We start from the raw sequence: 14,433 nt of genomic DNA on the forward strand, positions 1-14,433 counted from the left end.
AAGAGAGATGGTGGTACAGTATACAATGTCTAATGACAAAGATTGTGTGCCAGAAACCCGGATTAAAGTCCAGTCCTCTCCGCAGGGCTCATATGGAGTGATGACACTGTTGATGGTGATTTGTCCGTCAGATGGGGACATAAAGCTGTGAGAGGCCGCCATACGATAAGTCCTGCGGGACTGAATTCCGGCACCTCGGCGTCTCCGAAGACCGTAAAAGTAGTTAGTAGGACGTAAAGCGAATAACATTATTATTACCATACGATAAGTACAAATTTAAAACAGTTATAAATTCTTTCTTAATCCGTTTACTTTCCATGGTTGGTTTTTCCCTCGGACTCAACCGCTTCAAGGGCACTGTCCGGGAGCGTGAGACTTTGGGTCGGAGTGATACAAATGGGAGGGGGCCTCACCTGCAGTGCTGATCATGGGCCTTCTGAGAAGATGCGAGGATCGGGAGGGATAGACAAGGAAGAGTTAGGTACCATCCTGGCATTCACCTGGAGGAGAATTGGGGAAACCACGGAAGACCACTTCGAGGATGAAGGAATCGAACTCCCTCTACTCATTTGACCTCCCGAGGCTGAGTGGACCCCGTCCCAGCCCTCGTACCACTTTTCAAATTTCGTGGCAGAACCGCGAATCGAACCCGGGCCTCCGGGGTTGGCACCTAATCACACTAACCACTACACCACAGACGCGGACACACGGTTATAAATACTGATGTTATTTCAGTTCACAGGTAATTATTTATTGTGTTTAAATAGTATGTTTCGGTTTCTTGAGATATTTAGTACAAAATCAGGTAGTTTTACTAAAATTTTTGGGCCGGGCTGAGTGGCTGAGACGGTTAAGGCGCTGGCCTTCTGACCCCAACTTGGCAGGTTCGATCCTGGCTCAGTCCGGTGGTATTTGAAGGTGCTCAAATGCGTCAGCCTCGTGTCGGTAGATTTACTGGTACGTAAAAGAACTCCTGCGGGACTAAATTCCGGCACCTCGGCGTCACCAAAAACCGTAAAAGAGTACTTAGTGGGACGTAAAACAAATAACATTATTATTATTATTATTATTATTATTATTATTATTATTATTATAATTATTATTATTATTATTATAAATGTTTTAGAGGAACGACGATGACGCTCTTCTACACTTCGGATGTAGCCTGACATGATACATGTAGTCGTATCAAAATATTGCATCAATCGCGAACATCAGCGGGCAGAACTACCCCCGTTTATCAGCAGTTTTCGGTGCCAGATTTCCTCGTATGAATCTTATTAACCTTGGAATGATGTTATTTATTTCCTATGCTAACCCATTGCTGCCGCGGTGGTAGTTCCCGACTTGAACACAACAGACCGTGTTCGAGTTCCTGTTATCATACTGTAGCCTGTTCAAAATGCGGCAGCTTTAATGACGTCAACAGCTGTCTGTCCGAGACTGCTTGACGAACGAGCCGCTAGATGGCAGAGCAGCAGCGCGGCGGGTACCCACCACACCACAGCACAGCAGTCCTTGCATTTCTCATAGCTTGTTTGGTGCGTGCGTGTATGAGTGCGGGTCACACTTGTTGCTGATGTGATAACCTCCTCGACCAGATAAAAGCGACAGTCACTTGTTGAAATACGAGGGTGAGGAAGGATGGAGTCAGTATTCAGGTGATCACACAAGCGGGAAACACACGTGAATCTCATCAGAACTACCATGTGTGCAAGTGTTGTTTATCTGTGAAATATAGCCCGTATTATTCTGTTACATATTTCTTTATCAAGCTGCAGTGACACTTTATCAGTGCTGATAAGACTTTGACTATTATTGTTTATGGGAAGATAATTGTTGAGAGAAAGACTTCTTGTGCTCTCTGTAGATATAAACAGACGATTCTTCCCCGGACAACCTTGGAAGACTTTGAGAAGGATTGCCAGTTCCTTAACTTGTTTCAAGGTTTTTCCTTCATGCTGTCAATACTGAATTCGATTTTTACTGACAACTTGGGAACTTTATAAAACCAGTGTGGTGTCCCCCCTTCTTTTGACAGCTTTAACAGCTTACGAAATTTCCAGTGGTTTTTGGAAACTTGTCGTGAAAGAAAACAATAAAAGTGAAGTTCATTGAAAGAACTTCATGAAACTGGTGTCATAAACTGTACCTTACATTTATAGGTCTTTAGTTAAATTCGGCAATTGATTCTCATACAATCTTATTTTTCGAATTTGTTTATATCATTTAGACACTTTGCTCCAAGCGATATATTCCACTGCAGCTGTCTTCGATTGTGTTAATTATTGGCAGCTGTTAGTGGAGGCAATGTGCGTTTCCGACACATTGATTGCGTGACAGGTAGAACATTAGATACAGAACATACTGTACTTGGCGTGTTACTCGGAACTGACTTCAGTAATTGTAATTGCTGAACTGACAGTGACAATTAACGGAAACAGTATTGTGTATTATCTGTGTTACTGAAGACTTAGAAGTCAATACTGAAGACTGTGTAATTGCTCCGTGCCGGCAGATACTACGTGCTAAAGCAGTGAACACTCATTTATTGCCTGTGAGTAGACAGTGAAAAATTATGCACATAAAGAACTGGCGGTAAATCAAATTTTGCAATTTGTTTGTGCTTAAGCATAATTGTTGAATAAGCTTTCGGCTCTAGTGTAGACGAAGTGAATGTTATTAATGTTGACAAGAATACACCGTAGATTTCTTTGTAGAGTTCGCCGTAAAAATTATTGCGTACCAAAGCAGCGGACACTTTAATTTGTTTTTTTAGCTTGTACTACAGTACCAAGAGTTACGGGCGATACAAAATTATTGGTACAAATTTATGAGTTAATCTGCCTGTAAACATAGCGAACTTTAGAGACAGTTTCTCTTTTTTCTGTTAAATTTTCACCTTTATAGACATATTATTGTGCTTAAAGAAGGTGTGGACGTTGAACTCTGTTACAAAAGTTGCAGGTAATAAGAAAATCGTCCTGCCGTATTGTTAAGTTTCTGCTTATGAGAACAGTGAATTGTGTGTAGTTCGCTAACAGGAATACATAAACAATTCCTGCGTCATAATTATTCTCTTCAAAAGCAGTGGACACAGGGTGTTAGTTCCGTGTAGTAAGAGAGGGGGCAGGCAATGACATGCTAGGATGCGCTAGGATGCCTCAGAGTAACCGGGAGACGCGACGCGTCCTTCGCATTATGCGACGTTCACCGCCCCCCACTCGGCGCCATTCGCCGCCTCTTCCTAGCCCTGGTATGCTCTCCGCTGGATACGACCAGTACCAGAAGTCCCTCCTGGAGGTGCCCTGGCCAGCTGAATACGGAGAAGCCTCCAGCGACGATCTCAGCTCAGAGTGGGATTCAGATGTGCCTGATGGACCTCCACCAAAGGTAATTCGCACGTAACTTAAACACTGTTCTTTTGGCTTTAACTCGTAGGAAACGAGACACTGAAAATGTTGACGTTTCGCGAAGACACTTCCTTCGCTCCTTCAGAAGAACATGACAGTGCCTTGTTTCATACGGGCTAAACTCAAAAGACCCTTGATGGCCTACGTAAAATTCAGTCAGAGGCGGGGGAGCGGGTCATATTTTAAACTATACTATTTTTTTTTTTTCTTTTTATATTATTCCAAAACTTTTCTGCAGCATTTACAGGTTGCCACTATGTCAAAGATTACCGAGTGAAAGAAAAATGAATTATGTAAAAGAAATAGTTTGAAAGGCCTAGATTAGTGTGTTACTAGGCAGTTAAGTACCAGTGCTTTTAAAGTCCGTAAACCAACCCCTACAATGCAACAGTCGCAAAGGGCCTTGGCCTACCAAGCGACCACTGCTCATCTCGAAGACCTGCAGATTACGAGGCGTCGTATGATCAGCACGACGAATCCTCACGGCTCGATAGCTTCAGTCGCTTAAGTGCGGCCAGTTTCCAGTAATCGGGAGATAGTGGGTTCGAGTCCCACTGTCGGCAGCCCTGATGATGGTTTTCCGTGGTTTCCCATTTTCACACCAGGCAAATGCCGGGGCTGTACCTTAATTAAGGCCACGGCCGCTTCCTTCCAATTCCTAGGCCTTTCCTGTCCCATCGTCGCCATAAGACATATCTGTGTCGGTGCAACGTAAAGCAAATAGCAAAAAAATAAAAAACCTCACGGCCCTTATTCTTGGGCTCTCTAGACCGGGGCTGCTATCTCGCAGTCAATAGCTCCTAAATTGTAATCACGTAGGCTGAGTGGACTTCCTACCAGCCCTCAGATCCAGGTAAGAAATACCTTACCTGGTCAGGAATCGAACCCAGGGCCTCCAGATAAGAGACAGGCACGCTACCCCTACACCGTAGGGCCGGCTAAATAGAACCTCTCAGTGTAATGAAAACAGCTGATATAAAGTCCTTGGTGAGGACGAAAATTTTTGAGAAGTCTGCGAAGAATTTAGGGATAGTTCCTCTCCTTCCCATCATTAAATCAATGACAGTCGCGATATTTTTCTCTGAAGTATTTATTACTATTAGGTTCCTAGATTCGTCTCTTTTGTGCGTCTATTTCTTCAGGCTGGCTCTCGGAGGTCTCGAATCTGATGGTGGGGTCTATAATGTATCCATGGAGAGAATGTGGCTGCCGTCGATGGAGAGGCCCTGCATCTCTTCAGCTGCGCTTACACTAAGCGCAATTCCCTCGCGAAATAATTTGAGGTAATTGAGCCTGGTGTAGACACTCCCTCACCCCTGAGTAATTGCGGAGTGAGGGCCCTCGCTGCGAGCCGGAGGTCAGTCGGTTTTTGTCCGCGCATCAAACGGTTTCGCTAATCGAATTTCGCTCAGTGTAAACGTGGTCCCCATAGTTGCGCGAGGGATGTATTACGAACAGTGCCTGCAGCTCATCGAGCTCTACAAAAATCGAGATTTTATGTAGAATCCGAAAAACAAAAGCTATTTCAATCGCTATAAAAGAGAAGTGCGTGGACGGAAATTAGTTCTCAACTATACTTTCTTATTTCTATAAATACTGCAAACTTGTGTACGAATCACCAGTTGCTAAGAAACGCAGTGTGACCGCCAACCTTTCTCTCACTGTCATTTTTTCCAACTTTTTGACTGATCAGTGAAACGAGTTCAAAATCTTGAGTACTCACGCGGACGAAGTTCTTAATTGTATCATCATTGGGTTCCTGTACCATTTCTCTCACTAGGCTGTTTCCATATTGGCTTCTTCCAAGGGATAATTGTTTGCTCCACCATCGTCGAGGGCGCCGATTTTTCTTCTTCCCTTTTTTAAATAAAAAATGACATTGATATGATTTAAAACGCGACTGCAGCGGCTCGAGGGACAAAACAAGTTTCCATGTTGGCTGCAAAACCAGAACTGAAGCTTCCAGGCTTGTCGAAGGCGGCTCGCCCCACTCGCGCTATTTTTTCGTTCTGAATTGCGCTCTGTTTTGGGTAGTGCGAAATTTCACTCGAAGCGAGTAAGTTTCACCCGAGCGACTTTCGTGAGGGAGTTTCGCTAGTGTAAACGCAGCTTTACACCCTTTCTCCCTCAATGCATTGGTGACGGATGATCTTGCTGTGTGATGACGAGAGTTCACGATGTGAACAGGCTCCCAGAACATCGGCAAGTGTTTCAGTCTCACTGTGGCAGCGTCGACAACTAGGCGAATAGGTTCTTCCTTGCCATTTCCCAGATATACCTGGTGTCGGCAGTTTGTTTGGATTCAGCTCGTTTTTAAGGCTGGATGCCTTCCGTGACGCCAACCCTATTCACTGTTGCCTGCTTCTGCGGTGGTTTTGTAGTGTGCAGTGTAGATGACTGTAGGTGTTGAAACCAACACCCAGTCCCCGAAACCAGATGAATGAACTATACGCAGTTAAAATACCCGGATCTCGCCGAGAATCGAACCCGTAGCCCTCTGAACCGGAGACAAGTACGCTGACAGTTCAGCCAAGGAGCCGGATAATAATAATAAGATAATCCACTCGTGAATGCATGAATACAAAGAAATCAGGCAATTAATTAATTCATTCATACAGTCATTCAGGTAATTCATGTCTGTTGTAAGCTAAGGACACCACTGTTCAGACTAGTGACACAGATTAATAGATGTAGTGTTAACAGTGCACTATGTCTTCTGGTATGGGCTATATCATATTTGTTACTTTCATTCACCTGTCTCAATCTGATCCTTGGCTTTGACAATATGAACGTGACTGGGGTATGTGTGATGCTAGTAATGCCATTGCTTATGCAGCCAGTCCCTGTTATGAATGGTGTGAAAATATCGCTCATAGGGTCGGTTGGTGCATGCATTTCAGTGGGCTTGGCAGACTGATATGTAATAGCAGCGGCTGGCTCGGTGAGGAAAGCAACGGGAAACTACCTCATTCCTCATTTCCCTAGTACGCCTCTTCAGGGACGCCTAGGCTATTTATGACAGCTGTTGACGGAGCTGCAGAGGATCAAACCAGCCTTAGGGCTGAATACCCAACATACACATCATAAAAACAATGTCCTTATGTTCAGACGCGGCTCCCTTGCTACTCGCTTTCGGTTCAGTGGGCCCTGAGTTCGATTCAATCTGGACAGGGGATTTTAACCGTGTAGGATTCGTCTAGATAGGCCTACACAATCATTCAGTACGGATCTGCATTTAGGACTGCCAGCCAGGTGGTAGACTCCCTATGAGTTGTTTACCGAATTATCTTCTTCTTCTTCTTCTTCTTCCACCGCTTTTCCCACACCTGTGTGGTCGCGGGTGTGAACTGTGTTGCTCATGTGGATTTGCCCCTGTTTTACGGCCGGATCCCCTTCCTGACGCCACCCTTATATGGAAGGATGTAATCACTATTGAGTGTTTCTGTGGTGGATGGTAGTGTAGTTGTGTCTGAATATGAAGAGGAAAGTGTTGGAACAAACACAAACCCCCAGTCCCGGAGCTAGAATAATTAATAAGACACGATTAAAATCCCCGATCCGGCCGGGATCCGAACCCGGGACCCTCTGAACCGAAGGCTTCAACGCTGACCATTTAGTAAATGAGTCGGTCAGTCGTTTAGCGAATCTTCTCTTAAATTATTTTTAAACAGTTAGACATTTATCGCACATCTCTCTTGGTAAATTATTCCAATCCCTAAGTCCTCTTCCTATAAACGAATGTTTGCCCCATTATGTCTTCTTGAATTTCAACTTTATCTTCAATTTTTGATCTTTCCCACTTCACTCAAACTTATTCGTCTACTAATATCATTCCAAGCCATCTCTCCACTGACAGCTCGAAACATTCCGCTTAGTCGAACAGCTCGTCTACTTACTTCCAAATCTTCCCAACCCGAAGTTTGCAACACTTTTGTGCCGAGCTGAGTAGCTCAGACGGTTGAGGCGCTGGCCTTCTGACCCCAACTTGGCAAGTTCTATCCTGGCTCAGTCCGATAGTATTTGAAGGTGCTCAAATACGTCAGTCTCGTGTCGGTAGATTTAATCATCATCATCATCATCATCATCATCATCATCATCTGTTTATCCTCCAGGTTCGGTTTTTCCCTCGGACTTAGCGAGGGATCCCACCTCTACCGCCTCAAGGGCAGTGTCCTGGGGCTTCAGACTCTTGGTCGGGGGATACAACTGGGGAGTATGACCAGTACCTCGTCCAGGCGGCCTCACCTGCTATGCTGAACTGGGACCTTGTGAAGGGATGGGAAGATTGGAAGGGATAGGCAAGGAGGAGGGAAGGAAGCGGCCGTGGCCTTAAGTTAGGTACCATCCCGGCATTCGCCTGGAGGAGAAGTGGGAAACCACGGAAAACCACTTCCAGGATGGCTGAGGTGGAATCGAACCCACCTCTACTCAGTTGACCTCCCGAGGCTGAGTGGACCCCGTTCCAGCCCTCGTACCACTTTTCAAATTTCGTGGCAGAGCCGGGAATCGAACCCGGGCCGCCGGGGGTGGCAGCTAATCACGCTAACCACTACACCACAGAGGCGGACCTGAATATTGAATTTTCACGACCACATTGTAATCGAAAGCGACTTTCAACTTATTAGGTCGTGTTACGTACATTTAGTACGTGTTGAAGAGATGTTAAGTACAGAACAAAAATGGCCAACCAGACACCAGTGGGATCCGAACCCACAACCTCCCGATTTCGCGTCGGTTGCTCTACCAATTGAGCTATGGTGGCGAAATCGTCGGTAGATTTACTGGCACGTAAAATAATTCTTGCGAAACTGAATTCTGGCACCTCGGCGTCTCCGAAAACCGTAAAAGTACTTAGTGGGACGTAAAGCCAATAACATTATTACTAACACTTTCGTAACACTACTTTGTTGTCCGAAATCACCCAGAACTAATCGTGCTGCTTTTCTTTCAATATTTTCCAGTTCTCCAATCAAGTAGCCCAGTGAGGATCCCGTACACTAGAACCACTCTAATGTTGTGGTCTTACCAGAGACTTAAACCTCATTACCAACCACGACAGACTCGCAATAGTGAACACATCCCTCGCGTCAAGAAGGGCATCCGGTAGCAAAACTTGACCAAATCCACATCCAGTGCCGACCCCTGTAAATCAGGAGTAAGGTCAGGAAAAGTGACTATATTGAAATGCGGCAAGAGCTTCGTTATATTTTACTCCATCTTTTACCAGCTCTCATTGTTTATATACGATTAAAAACACTTGCTTGGCGAAGTTGTTAGCTTGCATTCGGGTGATAATGGGTTCGAACTCCACTGTCGGCAACCTTGAAGGTGGATTTCCATGGTTTCCCATTTTTGCACCAGGCAAATTCTGGAGCTGTACCTTAATTAAAGCTACGGCCGCTTCCTTCCCACTCCTAGCCCTCTCCTATCCCATCGTCGTCATAAGACCCTATCTGTGTCGGATGCAACGCAAAGCAAAATATTGTAAGTTAAAGAATTCGCGTTTATAAATTGTCAATGTAAATCGTTTTCGAATTATCTTTAACTCATAAAGTAATCGGTGGTAATTTCTTTAAATTTTGTTATTCAGAATGCATGCGAAACATATGAATTGCTTTATTGTCAATCAGCAAAACGATGCTGCTTTCCTGCAGGTATAGGGAATGTTTCAGAATTTCCAATCATATCATCTTCTCTTCTACTACACGAGCTACCCGACCAGAACTTTCTGCCCATTTTAAAACCATTTTCTCAAGATTCGGAAACTTGGTCGGTGGTTGTAGTAGTGAGGATAAGGAATTGTAGAAGCCTGTAATACTAGATGCACCTAAGATGGTGTGGAAACCATACTACTCAGTGCAACATTTTATATGTAGGAATATGGCTAACAACGTTCCGACAGTCTTTTGTGGAGAAACCTAGTGGTTTTTTTTTTTAAATATCTTGGCTAGATGGGCTAGATGAATAATTTTAATTTCGTGTGGCTATTTCTAGCCGAGTGCAGCCCTTGTAAGGCAGACCCTCCGACGAGGGTGGGCGGCATCTGCCATGTGTAGGTAACTGCGTGTTATTGTGGTGGAGGACAGTGTTATGTGTGGTGTGTGAGTTGCAGGGATGTTGGGGACAGAACAAACACCCAGCCCCCGGGCCACTGGAATTAACCAGTGAAGGTTAAAATCCCCGACCCGGCCGGGAATCGAACCCGGGACCCTATGAGCCGAAGGCCAGTACGCTGACCATTCAGCCAACGAGTCGGACGGCTAGATGAATGAAAACCTACAACCTGTTTTCCAGTCAATGGCCGGGTCAGCGATGGGATGAATGAAGCCTCCTACTTGCGGCGAGGAAAGTAATTGTGCTGGCTGCCGAGGCCTGTCGCACTCCTCTGGGGCAATGATTAATGACTGACAGATTAAATGAAATGATAGTGGAGAGTGTTGCTGGAATGATAGGTGACAGAGAAAACCGGAGTACCCGAAGAAAAACCTGTCCCGCCTCCGCTTTTTTCCAGCACAAACCCTACATGGAGTGACCGGGATTTGAACCACGGTATCCAGCGGTGAGAGGCCAGTGCGCTCCCGCCTGAGCCACGGAGGCTGACATATGGGCTATATCAAGTTTGTTCATTTCAGAGAGCAATCTCTCATCCTTGGCTTTGACAAGATCTGAGGTCTGAGCGATGGTAGGAAGACCATTCCTAATGCAGCCAGTCCCTGTTACGAATGGTGTGAAAGTGTTGCTCATAGGGTCGGTTGGTGCATGCATTTCAGTGGGCTTGGCAGACTGATAAGTAATAGCAACTTTTGGGTCGGTGAGGAAAGCAATGGGATACTACGTCACTCCTCATTTTCCTAGCATGCCTCTTCAGTGACGCCTAGCTATCGATCACAGCTCCTACATCATTACTTAGGTAGTAACTAGTTAAACCAGGGCTCTCAAACGCCCAAAATCTCACGCGTGCAAGTTGAGGCGCAAAGTTCCTGTGCACAGTGCATCGGTCCCATTCGGCTCGGCTCGGACCAACGCTTCGTCTCTGGGCTACTCTGCTAAGCTCGAGCGAGACAACCGTGGGGAAAGAGAGAGACAGCGCTATTGCTCCAAATCGAGGAGTGGGGGTCTGCACTCTGGGCAACCAAGCGAAGTCATCTTTTGCACCGTGCACTCTGAGAGGCCCTGAGTTAAACAGTGCCCTCTCCGTGAAGGTATAAGGGAGTTCTACTAACTTTTTAGAATTTCCCACATTTTCATACTTTCTTCTCTTCTACTGTGCCAGATAACCGACAGGATTTTTCCATCAGTCTGTTAAAACTGTCCACGAAATGGGAAGCTGGTCGGTGGTTCAAGTCGTAGAAATATAGGTTTATGTAAGGAAGCAGCCGTGGCTTTAATTAAGGTACAGCACCAGCATTTGCCTGGTGTGAAAATGCGAAACCACGGAAAACCATCTTCAGGGCTCCCGACAGTGGGATTCGAACCCACCTTCTCCCGGATGCAAGCTCACAGCCGCGGGTCAATAAGCGCATGGCCAACTCGCCCGGTTCGGATGACCTCAGCTACCATGTGCAGACATTTTAATTTGTCGCCATCTGCAGAGTAAAGCGAATCTCTCTTGGGCATCTATGGCTGGGTTTTAATTAATGTTGATCGGTCAACACCAAATGTGTCACCAGAGATCTTTCACGTCGACATCGTACGACACGGAGTGTCCAATGGACATTTTCCCGCCCTTCAAAAATCAAATTACCTCAGCCAGGTTTTGAACCCGCTGTATTGGGATCCGGAGGCCGCAGAGGCAGCTATAATAATAATAATAATATTAATAATAATAATAATAATAATAATAATAATAATAATCGTTCGCAAAATAGTGAGCCCGAAGTTGTGTATAGACAGTATCTTAAAGAACGTTTGTATAAACTCTGTCTACACCACAAAAGACACAAGAGGACAGAACGTGCATATTCATACCATACCTAACCCCGACACCTCAGTATATGGCAGTTTCTTCGCAGTTGCTGCAATTCGGGTGTGGAACAATATGCTGCAAGATGTTAGAGGGATGTGTGTCCAACAAATGTAAACGAGCATGGACAAATTATCTGATGGAAAGACACAAATAGCAACGTAGCGAAACACAATCACTTACCTACGTTCTCGTCCTCTTCTTTTATCTTCTTTCCGAGCGAGTTAGGGCCGCTCAGCTGAGAGCTTGCATTCGGGAGGTGGTTGGTTCGAACCCCACTGTCGGCAGCCCTGAAGATGGTTTTCCGTGGTTTCCCATTTTCACACCAGGCTGCACTTTAATTAAGGCCACTGTCGCTTCCTTCCCACTCCAAGCCCTTCCCTGTCCCATCGTCGCCATAAGACCTGTGTGTGTGTCAGTGCGACGTAAAGCCAATAGTGAAAGAAAGAAAGAAAGATATTGACATATTCACACCTTTCGCATCCTTCAAACACAATATTAAAAGATTCCTTTGAAGTCCTCCCACAGAGGCGGACATCATTGTATATACGGCCTTATACTGAATACATTATTTTAAAAGTATTTAAAAAATATACAAAGTAACTCTGTTTAACAGCATCACTTTAATTATAACCCTTATTATAGTAGCCAACGGCCGTAGCCGTGTTGAAACACCGGATTCCGCGAGATCTCCCAAATTAAGCAACATTGGGCGTGGTCAGGAGCTGGATGGGTTGACACGCGCTGTTGGTGGGGGTAAGGGAATGGAGGAGCGGAAAGGAACTGGCCACCCTACCGCACGTAAACTCCGGCTCAGGAACACCTCTGCGGAGGTTCGGATCTGCCTTCGGGCAGGACACCCTTACCTACCTACCTTATTATAGTACGTTTTTGTTTTTTTGTTTTTTGCTACGGACTTTACGTCACAGCGACACAGATATGTCTTATGGCGACGATGGGATAGGAAAGGCCTAGGAGTTCGAAGGAAGCGGCCGTGGCCTTAATTAAGGTACAGCCCCAGCATTTGCCTGGTGTGAAAATGGGAAACCACGGAAAACCATCTTCAGGGCTGCCGATAGTGGGATTCGAACCTACTATCTCCCGGATGCAAGCTCACAGCCGCGCGCCTCTACACGCACGGCCAACTCGCCCGGTATAATGTTTTTAGAAGACAGGATACAGTACATACAGTAGTGAAACAAGAAGTATACCTCGGTTAATACCTTTGGGAAAAAAAGTCCATCTCTTCTGTTTGTTACGGTTCCTTCCCTCCCTTCACGTTGAAACTTCTCGTCAACACGACGCTGCCGAGATTCGTAAATGGATCTTGTCATCCGCGACTTCGGAGGTTGCTTTCGTACGTGGCCGGTAATTAATTCACATCCGAGAAATAGCGAGGCTTCGCCGATTTTCCGATCATTAGAAGTTATAGTTTCTTGGTTCCCGTCATATTAGGTCCTGTCATCACTGTAAACCCTTCTTTACTTGTGAAGTGCTCCTCACAAACCATCAATGCCGTGTTGCACAAAATTCCAGTCAGATTATTTTTTTGCTTCCAGGGGGGAAATATTTGCTTCGAGAAATCGAGAAATTCGTGTAACCAAATTTCGAGTAACAGAGAAATAAATACACCCGAAGAATAGGACAAATGACCGCGGAATTTAAGTTACTTCGAGTATGGAGATTTATACGCGTCAGAAACCATATCCCTTGGAGATCACTCTAAAATTCTAGAAACAATAAAGGAAAATTCTCCGGAAATTGTATGGTCCCACGAGAGAAAATGGAATGTGGAGTAAGAGAAGAAGAGCGGACTGACAGGTTCAAGATGCGCCTGAAACACTGTACTGAAGAATGGACAGCGACAGACTCACCAAAAGATTATTTGAAGTAAACAACTCAAAGGAGGTCAAAATAAACTGGCTAGAAGGAACTAAGGCTGACCTCCAAGAAATGAACATCACGGGCGACATCATAAAAGATCGTGGAGCCTTTAGTACAACAGTAGCCAAGCACAAATTCGTGGAAAAAAACCTGAAAAGAAAACTGGCAGGAAGTGGTCCACAGAACGCAAGATGCAACACAGGAAATTCATGAAGAGATTTTCGGAGGATAAGAAGGCGAACACCATCAGGCTAACGATCAAGTTCAAACGTGCTCTTTGAATGGGCATAACAAAGAAAGAAAGAAAGAAAGAAGAATCCCCACATCAATAACGGTCGAAGACAAGAAAATCACGGATTTTGAGATAAATGATTTATTATTGAAAGGATGAATTGTCCTACAAGTCCCGCACTGCAGCGTTTGAGATAATACTAACCGTAGTCAGGACATTTTAAGCCGTGGTCATGGGACTGTATTTAAACTGTTAATGTATCATCGAACCTGTCGTCAGTATATTCTAAGCTTATCTTATGTTTGAAAGTTGACTTCTTTAGAAACGTAATCTAATATTGCAATGTTATGTAGACTCCTGTTGGTCATGGACGGACGATGACCCCCCACATTTCGAAAGGGTACGTATTTAAAGAAGGGCCCGACAATTAGCCCCAACAGTACAAACCTATTAACACTTGACGACCTGCTTTTATTTCTTTTCTTGCCTGCGGTCCATGTAAGTAGCAAGTCGCTTAATAGCTACTTGACAGGGCTGACCAAGATGCAGTTCCAGTGAATGTGCATTCGAACGTTTTCTTCGTAACGCAACCCTCATTTGAATCAATTAGGTAGACTGTGTAAGCCTCCCTTCTCAACTGGCAACGGGATGTTTTCTGTTTTGGCTTTCACCCTCTCGTGCACACATGTTCACTTCGAAGCGAAAAAGGAACTTCTCAAATTTTTATTCGTGGAAAAGTTACTAAATACAGTCACAATTTGTAAAACTATATTAAAAAATTGACGCTAGGCTGTCACTATTATAAGGGCCGCAGGGTTTCGAGGAGTTGTTTATTAGACATGAAAATCCACAGCCTGTTTCAAGTCATTCGACTGGGTCAGGAATGAAATGAATGAAGCCCCATCTAGCGGCGAAGATAGGAATTGTGCCGGCTGCCGAAG

At 45.0% G+C, this 14,433-nt stretch overlaps 1 protein-coding gene across 6 annotated transcripts in view; it reads left to right on the forward strand.

Annotated features, from left to right (window-relative positions):
• Nucleotides 1–14,433, forward strand: part of IP3K2 (Inositol 1,4,5-triphosphate kinase 2) — a 402,764-nt gene that overhangs the window by 199,681 nt on the left and 188,650 nt on the right. Inside the window, exon 1 of one of the 6 annotated variants that reach the window (XM_067155634.2) lies at nucleotides 1,551–3,393. The exons of the other annotated variants lie outside the window; for them this stretch is intronic. Coding sequence (XP_067011735.2) covers nucleotides 3,142–3,393 — 252 coding nt within the window. The 5' untranslated portion in view covers nucleotides 1,551–3,141. Of the gene's footprint in view, nucleotides 1–1,550; nucleotides 3,394–14,433 lie in introns of those variants that run through there. 6 annotated transcript variants of the gene reach the window in all.

The sequence above is a fragment of the Anabrus simplex genome, chromosome 11 (assembly GCF_040414725.1).
Source record: "Anabrus simplex isolate iqAnaSimp1 chromosome 11, ASM4041472v1, whole genome shotgun sequence".
In the NCBI taxonomy this organism is placed as follows: domain Eukaryota; kingdom Metazoa; phylum Arthropoda; class Insecta; order Orthoptera; family Tettigoniidae; genus Anabrus; species Anabrus simplex.